Genomic DNA, 23,426 nt, shown 5'->3' on the forward strand with positions numbered 1-23,426 from the left:
TTTCAGTAGGTTTTGGGGTGAGGGAGCGAAGTTGTTCAAGGGTTGGTATATGCGGGGTTGGGAGGTGGGGTTAAGGGGAAGGGAGAGGGGGCGTGGTACACCTAGAAGGGGGAAGGGGGGAGGTGGGGTGAGACGGTGTATGTGTGTGACATGAGCAAGGTGTGCGTGCGTGTGTGCGTGTTCGTGTGCGTGTGTCTGTGTGTTTGTTGAATACTCATTCGTATTTTATAGTTTTTTTATAATTTGTTTTCAAACTAAAATGTGAAAATGTACTTAAATTATCATTTGTCTCTTTCATGCACATTCAATTGAAGGCTTATGATTTATCCCAAAATTAGGAATCTAATGAAAATAGATAGTCTAATAGATATTACGGGAAAAATTACAGTCGACTCTTTCCATTCGTGGCTCTGCTTGCTCCGGTCACTTCGTTCTATCGTTGATTATTAACTTGGTGATATGTTGCCGTCGTAACTACCTTAACCCGTTCCACTCGGGAACCTTGTAGCCTGTGTATTAAATATATGGGGATTTCCGAATTCAGTATGGAACTGGTTAATTCCTCCAGCAGCTGAGCGAGAGATTTTGCTGTATCCCGCTCAGGTACTGTGATCGGCAAATTAAAAGCAATGTTGAAGAAAACGGATGACAAAACGCGAAATCGAATGGCAATGTTTCTAAACGATCCCCAAAACTATTCGAAAGGATGTTCGCACATTCTAGAGATCCGGGAACAAAATCAACATCAAAGTTTTAAATAATATTCTACGAAATAATGACGATAAATGAAATGATCACCGAGAAAAAGTGAGCATTTTCTTCTTCTAATTGCATTTTCTTTCGTGCCAGCAGATCTTTGTGTTCATTATTTTGTCTTTTCAAGTGCCGGCTATAGAACTGTGCATAACAGACATATTAAGTCTATGATTTGGATTTACATTTTTGCTTATCAAGAAAGATTCATTTCCAGTTTTCGTAAGCTAAGTAGGCCCAATATAATGATGCCAGACCTCTCATATTGCGCGCCATCAGTATGATTACGAGGTCAATTTATAATAAGCCAATCACGTCTGACGTCCTTTACTCAGAAACGAAACTTGTACACAGGTAATATTAATATTTATGTAACTATCTCACATGACGTGGGGTTAATTTTGGCATGCGCCATAATCCTTCCAATAATGCGATATCGATACCGATAACGATAGCAAAGGATCCTATCCTCTTGTACTCAGCTATCACCCCTTTCCCAACTCGCTGTTTTGTCTCTCAATTCGATACCGTACATTCTGGAAAATCAGTAGCTTGTTTCTTTTAAAAAAATCCAAATCACCATCAATATTTGCTTCTAGCATGAGGTTCAATGTCATCTGTGCTTATCAATTTCTCTGTCTGGTTCTACTGGCGAGTAGAATTTCGACAGCAGCCAAGATTTTAATGACAACGGGCTCCAACTCCGGTAGCCATTTTTCCGTTTTGGCGAAGGTTGCGACGGCCCTTGTCGAAAGGGGGCACACGGTTACGGCGTTGATCAGCGATGCCTACGCCGATAAGGCAAAAGAACCCAAGTACGCCGAATTCGAATTCGACATCTTTCATGAAAGCGACATCGATTTGTCACGACAATGGCCGGCCATGTACGCTAATTACCTCATATCGAAGAAAGTTTCTTTCTCTGCCAATTTGTTCAAGTGGAAGCCACCGGCAGTGACCTCGCTTCTCAGAAACTGCAAGGATATGATCGACCACTTCGTCGGGAAAACGGTCCAGTACGATCTCTTCATGCTCGATGGCCACAGTCCTTGCTCTGTGTTCCTTGCTGGTCGGCTCAACATCCCGTACGTCATCCTTATCCCCAGCGGTATCAAACCCTCCCTAGCAAGACGACATGGCATCCCCGATACGTCCACTTACTACCCCGAGATGTCCACAGGTCTTTCTCACCGTATGAGCTTCTTCCAGCGGGTTTCAAATACTATAACCGCGTTGTGTGAAGACGCGGTTGTCTTTTTCGAGTACGATATGTTAAGCTTCATTCTCAGTTTCCAGTTCAATGTCGAAACACCGATTCGGACTCTGCTGGCGGATGCACAACTTGTGCTGGTCAACTCGGATTTTGCGGTGGATTTTCCCTTCCCGCTGCAGCCCAACGTGGTGACGGTCGGTGGGCTGACTACCCGGCCCAGTCAACCACTTACTCTGGTGAGTCTTGCACAGATCGTCCTTTCTAAAACTGCAGAAATGATAACAAAAATACGACTGATCAAAATAATGATAATAAAAACTACAATTATGACATCAATGTGGTCTTATCTATCCAGGGTAACGTTTTCAGTCTACGTACTGCTCTCCAAGATGGCCCTATAATATTATAATCTTGAATAAGAAATGCGATACAAAATGTTGGTCAGCTGTTAGTACTTAGCAATACACACTTTGTATCTACACATCTCTGAACACTGTGGAGGGTTAGGGTTATCTATCCAGGGTAACGTTTTCAGTCTACGTACTGCTCTCCAAGATGGCCCTATAATATTATAATCTTGAATAAAAAATGCGATACAAAATGTTGGTCAGCTGTTAGTACTTAGCAATACACACTTTGTATCTACACATCTCTGAACACTGTGGAGAAATCATGAATTCAACGCCTTTCCCTGAGGAATAGTTGTACATTTGACATTAAATTTGGTTTTGAACTTTAACTTGAATATTTTTTAATGCCCATATGACATGACATCATCGAACTCTAAAATTGCAAACAATAAGAAAAAATATAACCAAGAGAGTATAGTAGCCGTACAGTAAGCGCATAATTTTGTGAGACCACACGGTTGAGAACTGACAAGGCGCTAAAGTAGAGAAAATGTGGGAGAAAGAAAAGCAAAAACGATGACCATCAACTTCTTGCCGGACCACGCTGTGTATTATGTTTTAAATTGTGGACTGACTAATGATTGAAGTTATATAACTCATTCGACATGATACGGACATGAAATAAATATACCTTCTACACTTAAGAATGTAGGCCCTAATTTAATGGTTATATCAATTTAAAATCACTATATGGTTTACCCATTATCAAAATAGAAAAAAGAAAACACGACAAAACGCCCCCTTTAAAGTCAAAGTAAAACTGTAACAAAAGCCAACGCAAATCCGCGGTTGCCCTTGGCGCACTATGTGCATAGTGAAGAAGCTAGCTTTTACCTCACTGGCCAAGCTTCACCACCAGATGGCAGCAAAATGAAGCTGAAATCTAGGCCAAAGTGTGTGATGTAGGATGCTCATATGAGAGAATCAAAGTGACCATTCAACCTTTCAGTAACTGTGAAATTTAACACATGATGTTGGATTTACCATTGCTGAAATGGTAGTTTGAGTGCTAAATTTAACGTTTGAGTGTTAAATCTAACATTTAACTAAAGGTTGAAGGAATGACAACATTTTGGAATATGGTTGCTTTACCATTTTGCTTTTGTGCGTGTGTGTGTGTGTGTGTGCCATGGTAATATAATGAAATAAAAAAATAGTTTGAGAAGTATTCCAATTCTTTCTAAATCAACAACAGAAAAAAGATAATGTGCGGTTTCATAAGCATGATAGGTATGTGACCACATAAGGATGAATTCTTAGCTTTGTCTGATACTGCCCTGAAGACATTTGTCACGGTCATGCACCGACCGATTTCGCGGGAGGACACTGCCCTCCAGCAAACCAAGACTCTCACTTCACGAGTCAAAATGATTCATCCTCTCCCTGCGCCATTGCTGTAACCAAAAATCTGGTGTCCTGGATAAATGCATTTTATTTCGTTTCTTGGGTTTCTGTTTTCCCTCACACTCACTATGCAATTCATCTACATAGTATTCGTAAAGCCATTCATTTTAATGTCGTATTCTTCGAGAACAAAATAATGGCTAATACGGCTTTACAGTTCCTTTTCCGAAGTTACAGAAATACCAGAGTCAGACCCAGAGATTCGAACTCACAGAGGTATATAGTCCGGGGGTATACTCCGGGGTAGTTGAATCCTGTGGGAATTTTTGCTGCAAGACTTATCACTTTGGTTCTGGCAAGTGTTGATTTGTGTTTGTGTCTGATACGAGAGAGTTTACGTAGAAGTGGCACTAAAGTCATGAAATCTGCATAAATCACCGAAAAAAAATGAGAAAAACTCTTCTTCTTCTTCTTATTTTTATCATTATCATTATTATCATTATTATTATTGTTATTATTATTATCATCATCATTATCATCATCATTATTTGTCTGGTAATTCAACAAGAAATACAAGCAGACATAAAATACAAATAGAAAATCATAATTGTTATTACATGATATAAAGATTGTGGTGATTCTAATTTAGGATAGGTGCATACCGCTGTTTGCCAGGGGAGGGAAATGCAAACTTTTAAAATCACCGAGGCTCGAGGCCTTCCTCCCCGGCCAGTGCATGCGCCCAGAATCAGCTATATCAATGTAAAACAGTTACAACAGTTATCTTAGAGAGAAACAAGGACCAAAAGTCTTCCAAAATATTTTCTGTCGCCAATCTGAGAGTTACATTGTAGTTTTGAATATAGGAATCTCTATGCTTTGGAATGGCTTGATAATCATCATACGCACAGCAAAGAACTCCCATATGGGCTTTTTTTTTCTATACTGTATTTCAAAAATGAGCGACAACGAATCATTAAAATTGTATTATAAAAGATAGCAGTACTAAACCAAAAAACAAACAAAAAAATGAGGGTGAAATGCGTCACAGATTTCCATGAACAGGCCAACAAACTCGAACTATTGTTCTGTGGCACAGGCACGTGCATTCATTAGTGAATGTTTGTTGGCGTGCGAGATGTGTCATGCGCATTTTGTGCAATTGAAATTATTTGTCTAATCCATTAACTGGATCTAGCGTCCATGTCGAGTCGAGTCCTGACAAAGTGTATACTCTCTTATCATTATTCTCTTTTATCTTTTATATAACGCCTAAAGAGATCCTTGTCATTTGATTGGTTGTTTGACATTGATCATTCGGCCCATATCATTATGATGTCATCATCTGTGCAATCGTGGCTCCATTTACCGCGCAATTTTGGATCCATACGATTTGCTCCATTGCACGCTCGCTGAGAGCCTGGCACACTGCGCGTGTTTAACGCGTTTGCCTTACAGCGCGCTAGCGTAACGCGCATTTCATCTGTCACCTCATGAAATATTCTGTCCATTGCACTCATAAACATTCATTATCTATATGATATTGGATGCACTTGAGTGGTATATCAGATATATTGCATTCATGTTGATGAATGCAATATATCTGATATACCACGAAAGAAATCCATTATTATTATTATTATTATTATTATTATTATACATACAAACCACTTTCCACGACAACACCACATTCAATTTCCAAAAAAAAAAAAAACAATGAAAAAAGGTTTCACTCGTCATTACACTATTGTTTACAAAATCTAACTTTTCAACTTGTATACGGACGTGTATCTGAGCACAGTACAGTACAGTACATGCATATCAGCGAGCGACTGCCGCAGACAGCACAGACGATTTACGTGTACTCCTATGGCATTTCTCAACCTCTTCGCGCATTTCTCAACCTCATCGCGCATTTCTCAACCTAATCGCGCAATGCCACTGCACTTTGCTTTCTTTGCAAGCGATACTGCGCGCGCGTAGAAACATTTGAGTGCGATATTGACAGCAGAGTACAATATTGTGGCGGGCTTTAGATGGCTTTTTAAAGTCGTTGTTTTTGTTGTGTGTATCGCCCTTCTGAGTTGTTTGTTTGTTTGATCTTCGTCGAGGGCGCACTGTCGCCACTACCACAGAATATAATATGACCGAGAGTTATTAGTGTAGATGTTGTGTGTTTTCCAGAAAGATTGATCAACTCCGTGGGCGAGATGTTAAGCCCAAATGTCCGAGCGGTAAAAACATATACAGAGTTAATCGACCTTTCGGAAACTAATAGTCTCGGTGGGGATGAGTTCTTAGGTCAAAGTATATGACCGAGGAGGGAAGATGGAATATTAAAGGAGAGGAATATATGTGTAGTGTGTGTGTGTGTGTGTGTGTGTGTGTGTGTGTGTGTAGTGTTTGTATGTAGTAGATGTGTAGTAGTAGTAGATGTGTATGGGTTGTGTGGTGTGTGAAAATAGAAACTAAGTCAAGTGAGTCGTACACAGAAACAAAGAAAGACACAAGGTTGTGGTACTCAGATTTCAAGTTCAACAAAAACAAAAATCAAAGTTTAATCTTTCATTTACAACATTTCAAAATCGCCACTGTTACATACTCATTTATTAATGCATGCCTAAGCCAATTCGTAAATTCTAATACCGAACCATGCATACACTTCGTTTGATTGTACGTGTGAATAAATTCTTCTATTTCCCCTTTATAGTTTCTGACTCGCCAGAATCCCTAACATGACATCTCATGAAACTAATACAAAGCATGTCTCTAACTCTTTTTGAATTTGCCGAAAGATCCCAAAATATAAATTGAGATTTTACATGGGGACATAAGGGGGGGGGGGTTGTAGTTGAGATGTAGAGGAGTGAGCAGATGCTCGATACTTGGAGTATAACTCCAAGAGTCTCCTCTACATAAGGGGAGGGGGGAGGGAGAAAGAAAGTAGTGTGTTGAGGAGTGAGCAGAGAGTAGCTCGTTACCTGGAGCAGGACTCCGGGAATCTCCTCACGATCTTAAAATTTCTCCTGCTTATATACTCTTAATGCGGACGTCGCAGGAAACACTACGCGGAGGTAGCTACGGTATGCGCTAAGCGCTGAACTTGTACACTCCGTAGATTTTGTGCTAGTTTGACTTCGCAAATATCTTATTATCTTGACAAATATCACTTTCCATAATAAAGAATCTGCATCTTTATAAATTGTGAGTTATTTATCAAATGACCAGATACATAAGATAAACCACATTTCTCTAATATTGACCAGAATCGACAAAATAGCAGCAATTTTTACACACGAGGGATCCAAATCACACGCTGACGTGGCTACGTCATAACAGCGATGCGAAGCCAAAGCTCGCATTCAAACTTGCATCAATTTGCGAGTTAGCTTCCGAAAAATAATAAAATTCATTTCTATCACCAAAAGCTAATTCATATATCAGTAATTACAACTTATTTTTCTCAGATATGGTGAATTTAGGGAATTTTGGATATGAATTAAAATAAATGGCCAAAGTATCGATGATAACGAACGAGGGAAGGTCTACAACCCTGAATGAACACTACGCGGTACGCGCATCTATCGGCAATGTTTTGGATCCTTCGTAAGAACTTAACATCGTCTTCAAAACTCCATATTCCTTCATATTTCTGACAACATGGGGTAAGTTACCACTCAAATATTCGCTACACATACTAAATCCTTCAATTATTAAAATATTCCTGGCCGTCAGTTCATAACAAAACGGGATTCCCTGCATTCTTCAATGCCTTATAGAATGTATGAAGTTGCTAAATGCAATGTGCATTGACCGTTTCTATACTTATAACACGTATCCAAGCAAAACAATTCAGCTAAGGATAGGTCAACTGTAGGTCATTAATGCCGTATCTTCGATATTGGAATACCGACCAATGACTAAATTTCAGATTTCTATTCTCAGATCAGTTTTGCTATGAGTTATATGCTTGTCGTGACTAACGCAACTGTAGTGACTTCTATGACAATTCATAGCCAAAGCATAAACTTCTAGCGACTTTATAATTCATCTTACATTTTGAAGCAGTGAGAGAAGAGAAGAGGTGGAGAGTGAAGAAAAGAAAGTAGACATAGCAACAGGCGGAAGGATATAGAGTGAGAGAATAGGTGAAAAGATAGAATAAGGCACTGCTTCGTAACTGATGAAAGAAATGTAAGAAAAGACATTTTTATACGAGAAAGTTACTAACAGAGGACCGTAACGAGGTTGGCTCGTTACAATATTGTACTCTTTTTCTCCATTGATACGGGTAATGTAAAATGCATAGGACAGGTATTATGCTAACAATATTGTATGTCATTAAGCAAACCCCTTGCAGGAATATTGATACATGGTTTTATTGTATCGAAAAAGTGGCTTGTATGTATAATAATTGTGTGTATCATTATCACATCTATGCACCGCTGTACCTTATCCCCCTCATTCATCCCTCCCTCTCTCTTTATCGCCACTTAGTGAATGGTGACTTGTAGGACTATATTATGTTCTTACAATGTCGTATTTTTAGACAATAATTTCTGAGGCCATTGTAACGATTGTCCTCCTCAAGCGTTTGCTTATGATGATAGTCTCCTGAATTTCTGTACATCAAGAATTGCTTAATATGTCTTTGAACAACAGATATACGGGAACCTATGTTGGCATAATAGCAGGCATAAAATAATTTGTTTGTTTTCATTTTGCAATGTGTCAGAAAAAAAAATGTTAGATACTTGAATTAATCATTTATTTGTTTTAGCTGGCAGATTCAAATTATACTGTGCTCAATCAGTTCATTAAATTGACTTTGTATTTCATTTATGTATGAAAAAGAAATTCAGAAATCAAATCAAAATCAAATCAAATCAAATCTACGTCCAGTATTATACAAAAAGTACACAAGAGAGCCTATAACCATGAGCTGCTAGCAGAAACAAACAAACAAACAAACAAACGAACAAACTTACATTAATATTTTTGTGGAGGAGGAGGTAACGTATAATCATATCGAAACCATACCTGACGTGACCGATTATAGGTTTTGCAGTCATTTTCATACCATCATGAAGTTCATCTCAAATTCACTTTGGATTATTAATTTTCGCACTTCGGCAATAGAATTTAGCATCTACATCATTCAAATTAAACTTCAAGTCGAGAGCTTTCAAATTAGGAGATGCGGCGATGCGTCTTTTTGAGCAGTCAGTGCGATTGAATGGGCAATTTATTATGTGAAACACAAGAATTAATCAGTTTGAATAAAATGCAGTACCCGCTGCACGTTATTAAGGACTAGAACCAGCACTGTCTGTCAGGCGGAAGCTCGGTGCAGGTCCAATAAATACGACGCCTGTCCCGTGATCAGGAGATCATAGTTTCGAATCTTATCCGAGTATGTAGGCCCTATGCCCATGACTGAGTATGAATTTTTATCATGGCTATAAAAAGTGCTGCTCAATTCGGTACACATTAACGTCGATGTAAGGCAATTTGTCAATCAGTTGCAATAAAGACAACTCGACGCAAGAATTAATTCATTTCAATATGCAGAATTTCATTTAATTTATTTTGCATGTGTGACACATGATCATGGACTAATGTTTAGCGCTAGTGCAGCTTAATAGCTCAAGAGATGGCCTTCTCTTTCTATGGTGTGATCGCTATGTAAACGTCTACGCATGTCTGTGCCTGATGCTTGAGCTAGCCAGCGCGATAAATAAGTCTGCACAAATCATGAAGGTATGAGTGCCGCACTTTGATTCTTTCTGTCTAGATTGGGACACAATAGTATATGGGTTATGTTTTTGTATTTGGTTCCTTTTTTTTTTTGCAACCATGTGCGTGCTTTGTGTAATTGAAAGACATTTTCCTTTTGGCCATGTTATGCGGACGTAGAAAATGCTGCCAATTTTCGGGATGAGATGACAGAAAGTCTATATTGGGGAACTGGAGACCTTGACCAGCGCTGGCCAGGAAGGGACATGCCATCTGATAAAAAATATTGTGAATAAGAAAATGATGAAACTGTTTGAACATGAACAAATTGATATTCGAATGAAGGTGATATTCTCGTCAGTCGCTCAGCGGCGGAGTAATTGTCCAACCGTCAAGGGCTGGTATACGGGATGATTGCCGAATGACAAATTAGAATGACATGCAGCTATAAATTGGAATTGCGCTCTCGACACTTTTCGTGATTATATTAAAAAGATGATTTATAAAATGAAATGCAATTCGCAAATGATTCGAAATGACGTGAAAAATACGTGATGATACAAGTTCATAATCATTGTTAGCATTGCTGATGAGAACTTAGTTTGTCGTAGCAGATATTATTATTGTTTTGTTGTACAATAGTTGCACCATTGCATAGTCCCTGACTACTCATCGCTATATGCGCATTATTCTGGTACCACCAAGGTGTCATGCCCTACTGTCTATATGGGTGAGAATTTTGAACCATGTACAATTGCCAATTTTCGCACCTTATGACATTCTTTCCCTTAGGACACGCCAGGATGATCTAAGAAACCAGATTTTTTCTTGTCATCTCAAAGACTGGTAAATTTTCTTTCTGGAAATGTATGGTTTGTTGACTTTTACCTGATATTTTTCATTTGACGAGGACTAAAAGCGTAAAAATACGGTAAAAACGCTATTTTCACAATAATTTTTGTTTTTCAAACTAATGATGTGCCTTTTTTATGGTACGTGGCATCTAATTTCTGACCATGTTCTGGATCTGACATATCATGGGTATGTATCACAAAATTATAAGAACTTTATGAGCACGTATGAAATTACAGAGAACAATTGAAGTATCAAAGCCCTAAACAGACGAACGTCCGTGATGCTCTCAATTCTATCGCTGCTGCAAATTCTACTTCGTTGTCCCACTTGTAATGTATATGAAAATTTGATGTTCCACCTAAATAAACATTTCCTGCAAAAATTGTACGTCTGCTGGCTGTACATGGGACTTTACATTCTTTTATACAAAATTATACTCAGGTTTCGTCACGGACGTGCTTCCGTTATTTTCTAATAAAGATCGTAGCCCATTAAACGTTATTGGCGATATTGTTCTGAGTCGTAATCAACTAAGATCTAGCCACAAGATAATATGTTTGTTTTGAGTTTCTGTCCATCCTTTGTCGAATAGGAACCGAAATTACATTTTTAGACGAACCTCCGAGAAAGAAAGAACGTCCGTGATGATTAAAACGTTTTCGAGTAAGACACCATCTTGCTTTGATGGTGAAGGTACATTTTACCTTTGGCTCTCTAGCCGAGGACCTGCATGTCATTTTGGGAGCGAACTGAGGTTTGTCCGCAGTTTTTTGACCATGCAATTCACCGAAAACCAAGCAAATAATTAATTTTTTCTCTGAAAATTCACCTTCTGTTCCCCCTCTGAGCAATACATATGTTGTAAGGATGTCAAAATTCTTATAATTTGCATTGACAATACCTTTTCAAAATTTTGAAAGAGTGAGGAAGGCTAGGTACTCTCTGCCGATTAGTTATCCGTCCTGGAAAATGACCCTAGTTGTAGAACGAACGTCCGTGACAATTCCAGCGAACGTCCGTGACGTAAGCAACCCCACCGATAGGTATAACTTGTCCCGAAAGTGTCTTGTATTCTTTAAAACTTTTGGCACCAAAAGCGACACGGAAAGTTTTAAAAAGTAAATAATGAGTTTACAGCAGTAGTCTCGGAACTTTTAAGGCGTTATGTGATCATGATGAACAAGCAATTGAAAATTTACTTAAAATTTTACGATTATTTTCCCTCTATTTATACAAAAAACAGCTTTACACTGAAAACAAAGTTATAGGAAAATGGAATTTTGCGTAAACTGTAATTTTGGTGCATTCAAATTTCTTTCTAATGAGGTTCTGGAGACAATTTGTACTGTTACAGGTTCTGAAAGTTTCGTTCACGGACGTTCTGTCCGAGAAAGGAAATTTCTGATAATTACAAATATATCACTGCATATTAAGTTAATGTTACTTGAAAATATTACCAAATCACCGAGTCTCTCATACCCAAAAGTGAATAACATTCAGCTCTTAAGTTACCTGTAATAACAAATGGAAAACGTTTGGTCACGGATGTTCGTTGGTAGAATAAGTCAATGGATTACATAGAAGGAGACAGAAGAACAGTGCCACTTTTTAGTGACAGATGCGCCAAGTGTTTATCTTTTGAGTATGGTAGCTGCCGTCTCAAACAGAACACATCCAGTTTTGGTCTCCATAACGGACGTTCGCTGTAATTGTCATGATATTAAATGCCTTCATTCATTCTTATTTTTCCGTTCACGACGATTTTCTCTCATTCCCTGAGTAGCCTGAACATGCTGCGACCAAACAGAAAGCAAAAACAAACCAAAACAAACCAAAACAAATCCGAAAACTGCTACGCAATCACATTCAGGATAATGACGGATGAAGTATGGAATGGGCATGTGTTGAAGAAGAAACGGAAAAGTTTCAAAAGGACGTGGAAGCAGTTGAATGAAAATGAGAAGAAACAAAGAAGAAATCAGGCTCCAACAAATAGAGAAAAGAATTGCCAGTGCATTCCCGTTATACTAAATTCCTGTGGAGATTTGTTTTGTTTCTTTGCTTATTTGTTTATTCATCGAAATGCGATCACAAGCGAACAAAAATAATGCAGTACACAATTACTATCTGGTGAAAACACGCAAATCCTCCGCTTATCATGACATAGTGTTTTTTTATACTAGTCAATGAAAAGCAATGTTAATCTTTAATCATTTCCAAGATTTTTTTTTTTCATTTTACATTTAAGAGACAGAGAGATCGTCAATTTGTTAGTGCTTTTGAGCTTACTTTGAAAACACATACTAAAAAAGTGATTAAGAATAGGTTAAAGGTTGCACTTTGATACGTTCGCTCTTCCAAAGATTCGTTAATCCGAATGTCCAAAGGTTTGCTTTTCCGAAAATTGAAAAAAAAAAATGATAGTTAATTCAGAAGGTTTCTTATCAAAAATGTTCTTATTCAGAAAGTTTGTTAGTTCGAAAATTAGATATTAAGGTTCATCACTCTTCGGTCCGTTCTTGTAAAAGTGGAATTGGCCTGACATTCACTTAGGTGAAAACGGTTATCATGAGGTTTTGAAATTTGGAGGATTTGGTTGTTAACTTGTTTCTCCACATTGGGATAAGCGAACCTGATTGTTCATGTTCCAATTAATAAACCTTTCGATTAACCTTCGGAGATTCCTATCATTTACCGAATAAAAAAAGCTTCATGATTATACGAACTCTATCAATTTTCGGATTGACAAACTGTATGAATAACGAGCCTCCAAAACGACGTGTTACAAATTGTTTGTTATAACAAACCGTATTGTATAATATCGAAGTCACAAACATCCATCCAAGTTACATGGACTTATTGTGTCTTGTTATGACGAAACTTCGCAGTATCGAACCTAATATCATTTCTAACTAATATAATAACACAAATTCTCCTCGGTAAGAGTGTGTAACACAAGAAGCAAACGAAGAGGGATTTCTTCCTAACGTATTCGTTTGCCCTCCCAAGCTAAACTTCGTATTTCTATAACGGAGCACATTTCTTTTGTTTTTCTTTGTTAATTCTATGTCATAATTAGCTGTAACCATGTTCGTTAAAAGCGAATTTTGCATTGTAGACTTTAGATAACAAATTTAGGACCTGAATCTTTACTTCGTGATAACGAAATTTTGATAAATATATTCGTTCTCAAGGATGGACTACGTCACTGAGATTACACGAAGATGGAAGATGGGAGAGATGGAAAAAAAATCTTTGATTCCTCTGCATGAGAAGATAAACAAGCTTTTATAATTCAGAATTAGTAATATCTATTCAGGATTTTGCGGAGGAGTTTGTTCTTGACATGAAATTGCTTTTGGTTTTGAGTAGAAAGGGTTTCAAACTCAAGAGAGCTGCATTGTTCAATATCTTGTTTGTTCCGAACGTCCGTGAGCTATATACGAACCTCCGTGATGAAAACAATGCTATGTTTGTTGGGTTATAGAGACTGCCTAGATCAGATACATGATAGAAGGGTATGTTATTATTTGGGAGTGAGGATTAAAGTATGGGATAGTGAAATAAGAGGTCAAAATATTGAGTTTCTGTAAAATGCGCGTAAAGTGGAGAAAGTGTTTAGCGGAAGAGCAATATTTCAATTGAAATGACGAATTCGGTTAAATCATCAGTTGTCTACCATTACGTACAGGTTAAGAGTACAAGCTTGATATTCTGCCAACATGTCCACCTGTCCCTTAATATATTTCGTTACGATTTTGAACTGAATCAGATCGTTGCAAACTATGTTAAATGATATTCAAATGTAAGTGCAGTACTATTCCCCACGGACGTTCGCTGCTCTGGACATGGTTAACTTCCTCGGTGAATAAAAACTTGTTCCTCTGGGAAAATCCTAGTATAGTTGGGTTCATATTAAAGCTTGAGTTATACTCTTTCAGGTAAGATAAATGATTTGAAGAATTTCCAACTTTTTAAAATTTGCCTTGTTTTGGCTCAATTGTACATCGTTCAAAATTCTGACCCATATACGAAATTGAGTTTCATAATGAATCGAAAGTATGATAACCAGGAAGGTTGCCCGTGGCAACCATGGATGCAGAAGCATATATCCATGCTTGGCCTTCCAAGAAAATAGAAATAAAATCAGAGTGGTTTAGATTTCGTTTTTTTTAATCAAAATAAATTACTGCAGCTGCAGAGCAGGTGAAGACACCATAAATTCATCTGAAAGAGATATCCATGTATGTAAGAAAAAACAGACTTCTCTCATTATTCAACCCATCTACGAACCTCCATTTCCGTGCCTTGGTGCTATCCTGTTGTGGTAATCACTCTTTGTTGCTTGTATGTTTCATGAAAAAAGAAATGACTTCTCCACGGTTGTAGTCCCATCGTGGTCATATGTCATTGTTTGATTGCTTGTTTGTTTTTGCTGCAGAATTACCAGAAGGCTCAGTATACTGATAAATTCTTCGCTCAATTAGCAACACATTTTTTGAAGAAGATTTTTTTTTCACAAAATTTGCCAAGAAATTTTGATCGTGTGTAGATTTTAGGAATCTATCCAGTTTTATCTAAATTTTCGCCAATATTGTTTACAAAGTAAATTTCAAAGTTGCGTATTTGATGGGGACAAGATGAGACTTTATGCAGCAATATTATCCCACAAGGGCCTGATGGGTATATGGCTGTTGACAACTATGACGTCGAATCCAGTTTGTAATTATCAAAATGTGTATTAGCACAATCAGCTGCATCACAATGGTTGTGTAGGAACGTATACTTCCCCGTAATTTCAGTTCGGTCGATTTTAGATGAAAAAAAGAAAAAAGGAGAAAATCTTAAGTTTCTGCGTATTTTCCTTTCTCAATTCAATTCTCAATTCAATCATAGTTTATTTCCAATCAACGAAAATCAAAAACATAGTACGAAGTATACATGTCATTAAATAATGTTGTTAAAGCGTTTGCAGAAGATTCATGTAATATACGAGACAAAATATAGAACAACATAATGCACAATAATTAGGAGGAACACTGTATAAATACTTCGTGGGCGAGCGGAAAATAAATTCGATTATGGAAAATAGTGATCCACTAAAAAGCAAAGCTTGTCGGACGTGGATCGCTAGATAAATAATGGGTAAATGATATACTATTCTATAACAATATACATGTAGTTATTTTGAATATGAAGGTGAAAACGTTTTTTTTTTTTTTTCATATGAAGGTGAAAACCTAGGTCCTTCAATGAACACCATGACAACTTGATTGCGTGATTGCATTGCATAAATGCAATCAGACCTAGCACCTCTGTTAAGGTTAATTGATCTACTCAATAGTTCAATGACCTTTAAGCATCCTGCGGGTAAGGAAAAATAAACTACCGCGGATCAACTTTTTAGTGGGCTTTTAAAAGCGATTTGACGCAATTTAACATATTTATTTCATGAAGGTGTTAATTTGTCTGATGAATAATTTCTTTTTTAAAGACAAAATAATAATATTTGACCTGCGTGAATGTAGTATGTTTAAATTTTTTGTTTCTGTCTCGGGTTGTGTTGTCGTAAAGGCATATGGAAGAGTGCATGAAACCCTATAATAGAGAAACTATTGAGATGTCATGAAGGTGTTAATTTTCTGATAAAATTTCTCTTTCAACTCTTTCAAAGAAAAAAATAATATTTGACCAACGTGGATGTAGTATGTTTAAATATCAAATGTTTCAGTCTGAGGTTGTGTTGTCGTAAAGGCATATGGAAGTGTCCATGACACCTTGAAAAAGAGAGACTATTGGAATGTCATGGAGGAATTAATTTCTGATGAAGTTTCTCTTTCAAAGAAAAAAAATATTTGACCTACGTGAATGAAGTATGTTTGAATATTTTGTTTCTGTCTCAGGTTGTGTTGTCGTAAAGACATATAGAAGTGTGTATGAAACCCTGTAATAGAGAGACCATTTGAATGTCATGAATGTATTAATTTTCTGATAAAGTTTCAAGTTTAAAGAAAAAACAATATTTTACCAACGTGAATGTAGTATGTTTGAATATTTCATATACAATACAATTACAATGACATTATGAAATCACTGATATCCAGAGAGCTGCATTGTCTTTACAGCTTTCTAACTCGGTTTATTACTTCTGTCAGGAGTGGGAGGAGCTCGTCCAGTCAGCGGGAAAAGACGGCGTCGTCCTTTTCACGCTCGGCACCTACTCGGCCTCAATCTTAACGCCCGAGACGATGGAGAAATTTGTCCGCGCATTTGCCGCCCTCCCGCAACTCGTCGTCTGGCAGATGCAGGACGAACCGCCCGCCTCGCTTCAGCTTTCCGATAACATCCGAATCGTCTCCTGGATGCCACAAAATGATCTCCTAGGTGAGGAATAATTTCAAGGGAATTCACGCCTAGCATTTTCGAAAAAAGGCAGATCATTGTTTGTTTTTTATCATTTGTATTTTCTACTGCTTTTTATCGGGGGTGGATTGTAAAACATTTCAAGTGGTTTTATAACTATCTCCAGTAATAAATGCTTACCTGTATGAGGGCCTAAGCCCCGACGTTGGAGAATAAGGGACCTATTCAAAGTAAAGGCATGTTGACTTGTGTTGAGTTATGATACTTTCATCGCTTCTGTGGAAAAAGAATTATATATGTGCCAAGTATCCAAACAAAAATTCTCCTATTTTTCTTCAGATTACCACCATAAAAGAAACAAGATAAAAATTGGGGGAAAAAGTTCGACAAAAATGGCCTACATAGTACACTGTTAAAAAAGATGTTTAGCTTCTAAACACCTAACTAAACACCTTTCTGTAACAGATTTAAAACACTGCGGCGCGCTTTTATGGGACGGGTTTAAGAACTAAACATTATGCCGTGCTTATTTTCATCACGCCTTGGGTGTTCATAATACGTACATGTTCGCGTTTTACACGGTTCTGATGTTTAAGAATTAAATGCCTGCTCTATGTATAGGCTAAACACCAAACGTTTACATCATAATCACAAACACCACAAAGTCATAAAATCACCCACAATGTTTAAGATCTAAACACTAAACAAAAAAAAAAACATGTTTAAAACGTAAACACTGAGATTCGTTTATATTCGCTGTGACAGAATAAGTACGCTGCGACAGGTTTATATGCCATTTTTGTGTTGTTAGAACATGGTTCTGATTTTCAGAATGATCTCAAAACTGCACACATAATCACATGTGACATGTTTACACATCATTCATGCTAATTTCCAAGTGTTTATATGAGACATGTTTACAAATCATACATATTAATTTCCAAGTGTTTATTAAAGCAAATTGGATTTATTCCACTTCTGCACGGACTGAGATAAACACATGACAGTTTATAAAAATTTACCCGGTATGTACCAAATCAGCACACTTACAATGCATGATACCAGTGAAAACCTGCACTATAACTTTCACAAACATGTGGCTACAAGAGTCAGAGGCAATTCCCTGAATGCAAGTTATCAAGAAATCAGTCAAAGTTTGTGCAACATCTGACAAAATAAGTTAAAAACCATTGAATATTAACCATGCTTTGCAATATGGCACTCTACGGAGTTAAAATACAAGAGACCCTGGAGACATACTAGGTGTTACAAAAAAACATTTCCCACTTTTGATCCGTAATAGTTCAAAAAACTATACATTAGAGGCAATTTTAAAATGAAAGCATGATTCAGTTTCATTAAATTAAACATTGGTTTTTTCAGTTAGCTTTCAGATTTTGCTCTATTTTCAACACTCTGTACAAAACTTTAACTGTGCACAGAAGTCAATTGGCGTGTATGGGAGTGTGTAGTTGACACCCAGACAATGGTCCTGGAGAATGACCAGGATTTGAATGCCCATTATTTATTATCATTTATCTATACAGCTTAGTCTTTATTCATTCTAAAATGGAGTGTATGCAAGCACGTGGAAACATGTGCTTACTTTTTTCATGTGCATGCATTTTACCCTTTGCCATGAATTCAGACTAGCAGTGATGAATTCAAACTAGCAGTGCCCATGGCAGTCCATCATGAATAATTAATAAAGCATTCATGTGCCTTGGAGCAGAGCTCTGAACAGGTGGTATCCATGTCAATAGTTCAGGGTCATTGTAAGTACACACTCACATACACACCATTGGTTCCTGCGTAAAGTTCAGGTTTTGTACAGAGGGTTAAAATTTGACCAAAATCTGGAACCTAACTTTGAAATTAATCATGGATTTCATGAAGCTGATATAGGTTTTCATATTCAAATCACCTTCAACTAAATTGTACACTATTCAGCTATTACTCATTTCAATAACAGTTTTATCTGATACATAATTTTAGAACTATTAAGCATCAAAAGTGGGAAATGTTTTTTGTAACACCTAGTAGGTCTGTACACGAAGGCATAAACGAAATCCACTGATAAACACACAGTTTTGAATATGCAGGAAATCAAATACAACTCACTTCTTAAAAAAAAAAAAAAAAATAGGCCCTACAAGAAGTGTACAAGACTGTGTACTAGCACATCAGCCTTCTTTGGTCCTAACATATGAGACTTCTTGTCGCTGCGCATTATGTAGGTCTACGTTCTTCTTTTTCCGAGACAGTCTTACGTGGTTTTAAGAACATAGCAGTTCTGTTATTCCACAGCAAACCTAATTCCTTACTGCAAATGACCGTGCTTAGAGACAACTAAAATAAGACAAGATGTATACATGAACTGCAAAAACCATTGCATTTAAAAGTTACATGTCAGTTGACTAAAAATGTAATTCTTGGCCTTTATATTTACAAGATTCACCTTTTTTTCCTGCTGTATTCAGAATTCATTCTATGTATTGTAAAAATAAAAAAAGCAAACAAACAAACAAGTTAATGAATGTGAAATACAGCACAATGCATCAGAAGCTTGACACGATGTTCGTAACACCTCCAGAAACTTTAGTGCAATCAATGGACACATCTATCAATGTCTATGCCAACCTCGAAGATTGCATGTATCATTGGCAAAGTACTTCACTTTGGGATATCCAAACCAGATTAGGGTCACTGCAAATAATACAATGTACAATATCTGGGCATATTGTATGCAACCCCCCCCCCCCCTTCATCACACACACACACACACACACACACACACACACACACACACACACACTAAGTTTTCCATAGTATTTTACTTGTGGTGAACATCTACACTCCATGATTAGAACCACTTGGGGGTTCGGTGTAAAAATGGCAGGGGTAAAAATGGCAGAGGTAAAAATGGCAGGGGTAAAAATGGCAGAGGTAAAAATGGCAGGGGTAAAAATGGCAGGGGTAAAAATGGCAGGGGTAAAAATGGCAGAGGTAAAAATGGCAGGGGTAAAAATGGCAGGGGTAAAAATGGCAGGGGTAAAAATGGCAGGGGTAAAAATGGCAGGGGTAAAAATGGCAGAGGTAAAAATGGCAGAGGTAAAAATGGCAGATGTGAAAATGGCAGAGGTAAAAATGGCAGATGTAAAAATGGCATGGGGAAAAATGGCAGAGGTAAAAATGGCAGGGGTAATGTCAGAGGTAAATAATTATGTCAGTGGTAAAAATATCAGAGGTAAAGTTGTCAGTGGTCGAAATGTCAATGGTCAAAATGCTAGAGATAAAAATGCCATTGATAAAAATTTAGTCGTTGAAATGCAAGAGGACGAGGTAAAAGTGACAGATTTTTTTTTCTTCGTGTTTCTGACACCTTTCTCGCAATACGCGCTTTTTGTGCCTTTTGAAATAAAGCACGGGGGAGACCGGGGAGAAATGGGACACGAGAAATATGTGACACTCATGTAACTTGAAAAATGCTTGGCCAGTCAACAATCCAATTATATCAGTAAAAAGATGAGCCTCGGTACACCTGGAAATGGACATATTAACCACTATACAGCTGTACAGGTATCTTGTCAGTAAAATATCAAACTTACTTTAGATCTGGTAGGTCCTATACTATGTTAGTATAGGTAATTTAATAGTCAGTGTGCAAACTTCTGAAAATAAAATTGCTTGATAACAGACATGCAGGTATGAAAAATTGGCAGGGATCTTTTACTGTTTCTGTTACCACTAGGAGAAATTTAATAGGGCAGTGTTACATTTCTCCCGCGGCACATGTAAATCCTAATTTGGTCATGATGGTTATCCAATTTCTTTCCAGGTTGTCTCATTTCTCCCCGCTTGATGTCCCACTCCCCCAAATTAGGGGTTAAACAAATCATTAATTACACGAAAATGTTTTATTTATAAAGGGGTATCAGTAAATACTCTTAGTGGGGCAGCTTAGCAAACCTATCGTGCATTTTGTGATACAAGCACCAAATTTGGCACAAAATGTACTTTAACATATTGCAAACATTTTCAGATATTGGGCCACTTGGAATTCTCTCTTTATGTCAGCCATATTGAATTTCAAAATGGTCGCCATTTGAAATCTACAGTTGCGATTATCTCAGGGTCTAATGGTTCTATTGACCTGATTCTGGCGTGTTCCGGGATTTACAGCCATGCTTTGGGGCAACAGCTAAGTTTGAGAGGCATCAAACATGTACATTTTCTCGCCTGGGGATTCGTTCAACAATAATTGAAAGAAATCCAATGGCAAACTATCGGTTTTTACTCTCACTAGAACAGTCTATTGCTAATGTTCGTCTCCAGTTTTAAAAGGCATGATAAGTTTGTAAAATGACCACAAAGTGTTCATTAAACTTCGATATATTTGTTTTTGCGCCATGTGATACTTGAACAATGTAATAAAATATTTTGCAAGAGCTTACTTATGTCTGCCGATACATCTGCTGAAGTTTTTTTTTTTTTGCGTTTTGTATTTTTACTTCTACATTATGTCGCGATCAGGCCTTGTGAGATAAATAGGCTCCTAGTACGAAACATGAATGTGAGAAAATAACATATAGAACAGGTGACAATTTAGCGGTTTCCTTCGACTATGTCTCCTTCACTTCTTTACACTAAACAGTTCAAAAGATGAAAAATAATGACAATATACTAGCCTGGACGTGAGCGGAATTCGTTTGTGTAAGGGTGTGTATGTAAGAGTATGTACATGTGTATATCTGCGTATAGAAGTATGTTTATACCAAAAGTGGGTTCGTGCGTGTGTGTGTGTGTGTGTGTGTGTGTGATAACTTCATTGGGCGAAACAACGTAGGATTATACTGTTTAAGGGCTTTGCAGCATTGTTTGAACCCCCTTATAATGATAGATAACATTAATAAGAATAATGATAATAATACTGAATAATAAAAATAATTTCCCATAGGCCTACTAGGCTCTCAGCTGGTTTATCATTCCTCTGAACAGACAGATTACGCCACTGCACTTGAATCAAACTCAGAATGAGAGTGCTCTAATCTTTTTAAAATATAATTCAATAAGCATTCTTCAAATCTGCAGTTTGGATTTGATGATTCGATAACAGTTTGCTCTGGCTAGGTTATCATTCAAAACCTCTTCATACGCTTATCTCTGACGAAATCGCTCTCATTACTTCTAACATTCTACCTCTGCCATTTTTACCTCTGCCATTTTTACCTCTGCCATTTTTACCTCTGCCATTTTTACCCCTGCCATTTTTACCTCTGCCATTTTTACCCCTGCCATTTCTACCTCTGCCATTTTTACCTCTGCCATTTTAACCCCTGCCATTTTTACCCCTGCCATTTTTACCCCTGCCATTTTTACCTCTGCCATTTTTACCTCTGCCATTTTACCTCTGCCATTTTTACCTCTGCCATTTTTACCCCTGCCATTTTTACCCCTGCCATTTTTACCTCTGCCATTTTTACCTCTGCCATTTTTACCTCTGCCATTTTTACCTCTGCCATTTTTACCTCTGTCATTTTTACCCCTGCCATTTTTACCCCTGCCATTTTTACCTCTGCCATTTTTACCTCTGCCATTTTTACCCCTGCCATTTTTACCTCTGCCATTTTTACCTGGCACCCACTTGGTTACCATAAGTATATACTGGTGATATCTATAACTGTCCTTTTCATTGCGACGATCACTGGGAGCACATGTGCAGCACTGTATGAACTTTTTTCACTTTTGCTATTTTGAGAGAAATAAGAATGTTATTGTACTTCAAAGGAGTGTGTGAGAGAAAATTCATACCGTGCTACAGAACCTGGAAGATGGAAGTAAAATTCAATACGTATATACATGAACATTCTACTGTGAAACCCCGTTATAAAGAGGTCCGTGGGATCGCCAATATTACCTCGTTATGATAACTGGTTCCTAGTTGTAACTGTACACACTAAAAACAAAGAAAAACATGAGCATGTAGTCACTTACAGTCAATGAAACCTATATGGGCAGTCTTTGCGTTCATTGTTATTACACAAGTATACAAGTCATGTTATTGAGAAAGAATACAAAGGAATTGGTTGTGATTTGATAAAAAAAAAAAGAAAGGGTTGAAAATGCGTTCGTCATTTTTCTTCCGAAAAGCTCTTTCCATGTGTTGTACAAGCGTTCTTGAAAAGTGCACTGCAGTGTCGAATTCGTGATTCATTATTTCAACATATCTCTTCCTCGTGTATTGAACCATTTTGAAAGAATGGACATTTTGATTTCTATTTGTGAAATACAGTATTAAATTTTTATGAACAAAATTAGATTGTATTGAATGCGTTTGTTATTTTGTATGAACATGAAAATGTCAAGAAGAGTAGCATGCATTATTCAATCTATGGTTTACATTGTTGGCAGCCGGCGGGATCGCGATGATTTATAAATCATTTTGGCAGCTGTCTTTTACCATGATTTGATGGGTATTTTACGTTGCTGGTGCCCAGCAGGATTGCGGTGATTTCATGAATTATTTCGGATGTGATCATTCATGTTGTTTGCATCAGAGGCGGTGATCGAGTTGGCTCAGTCGGTAGCGAGTCTGCCTCATGATCACGCGGCCCAAGTTCGAACCCAAGTCTGGATCGAGCAGTGTTGTGTGTAAGCATACCGTCCCCTCTAGCAAGAGGCGAAACACTCTGTCCCTCGGATAGGACATAAAATGGAGGTCCCGTGTATGAGCGAGTAACAAGTCATGCACG

At 37.5% G+C, this 23,426-nt stretch overlaps 1 protein-coding gene across 1 annotated transcript in view; it reads left to right on the forward strand.

The window, feature by feature from the left end:
- Window positions 1-1,353: 1,353 nt before the first annotated feature.
- Window positions 1,354-23,426, forward strand: part of LOC139733058 (UDP-glucuronosyltransferase 2C1-like) — a 38,852-nt gene continuing 16,779 nt past the window's right edge. The window contains exons 1-2 of the mRNA XM_071643900.1: window positions 1,354-2,202; window positions 16,467-16,695. Of these exons, the coding sequence (XP_071500001.1) occupies window positions 1,354-2,202; window positions 16,467-16,695 (1,078 nt within the window). The remainder of the gene's footprint in view (window positions 2,203-16,466; window positions 16,696-23,426) is intronic.

This window comes from Diadema antillarum, unplaced genomic scaffold (assembly GCF_040938485.1).
Source record: "Diadema antillarum isolate AM-2024a unplaced genomic scaffold, OU_Dant_1.0 seq00000460_RagTag, whole genome shotgun sequence".
Taxonomy (NCBI): domain Eukaryota; kingdom Metazoa; phylum Echinodermata; class Echinoidea; order Diadematoida; family Diadematidae; genus Diadema; species Diadema antillarum.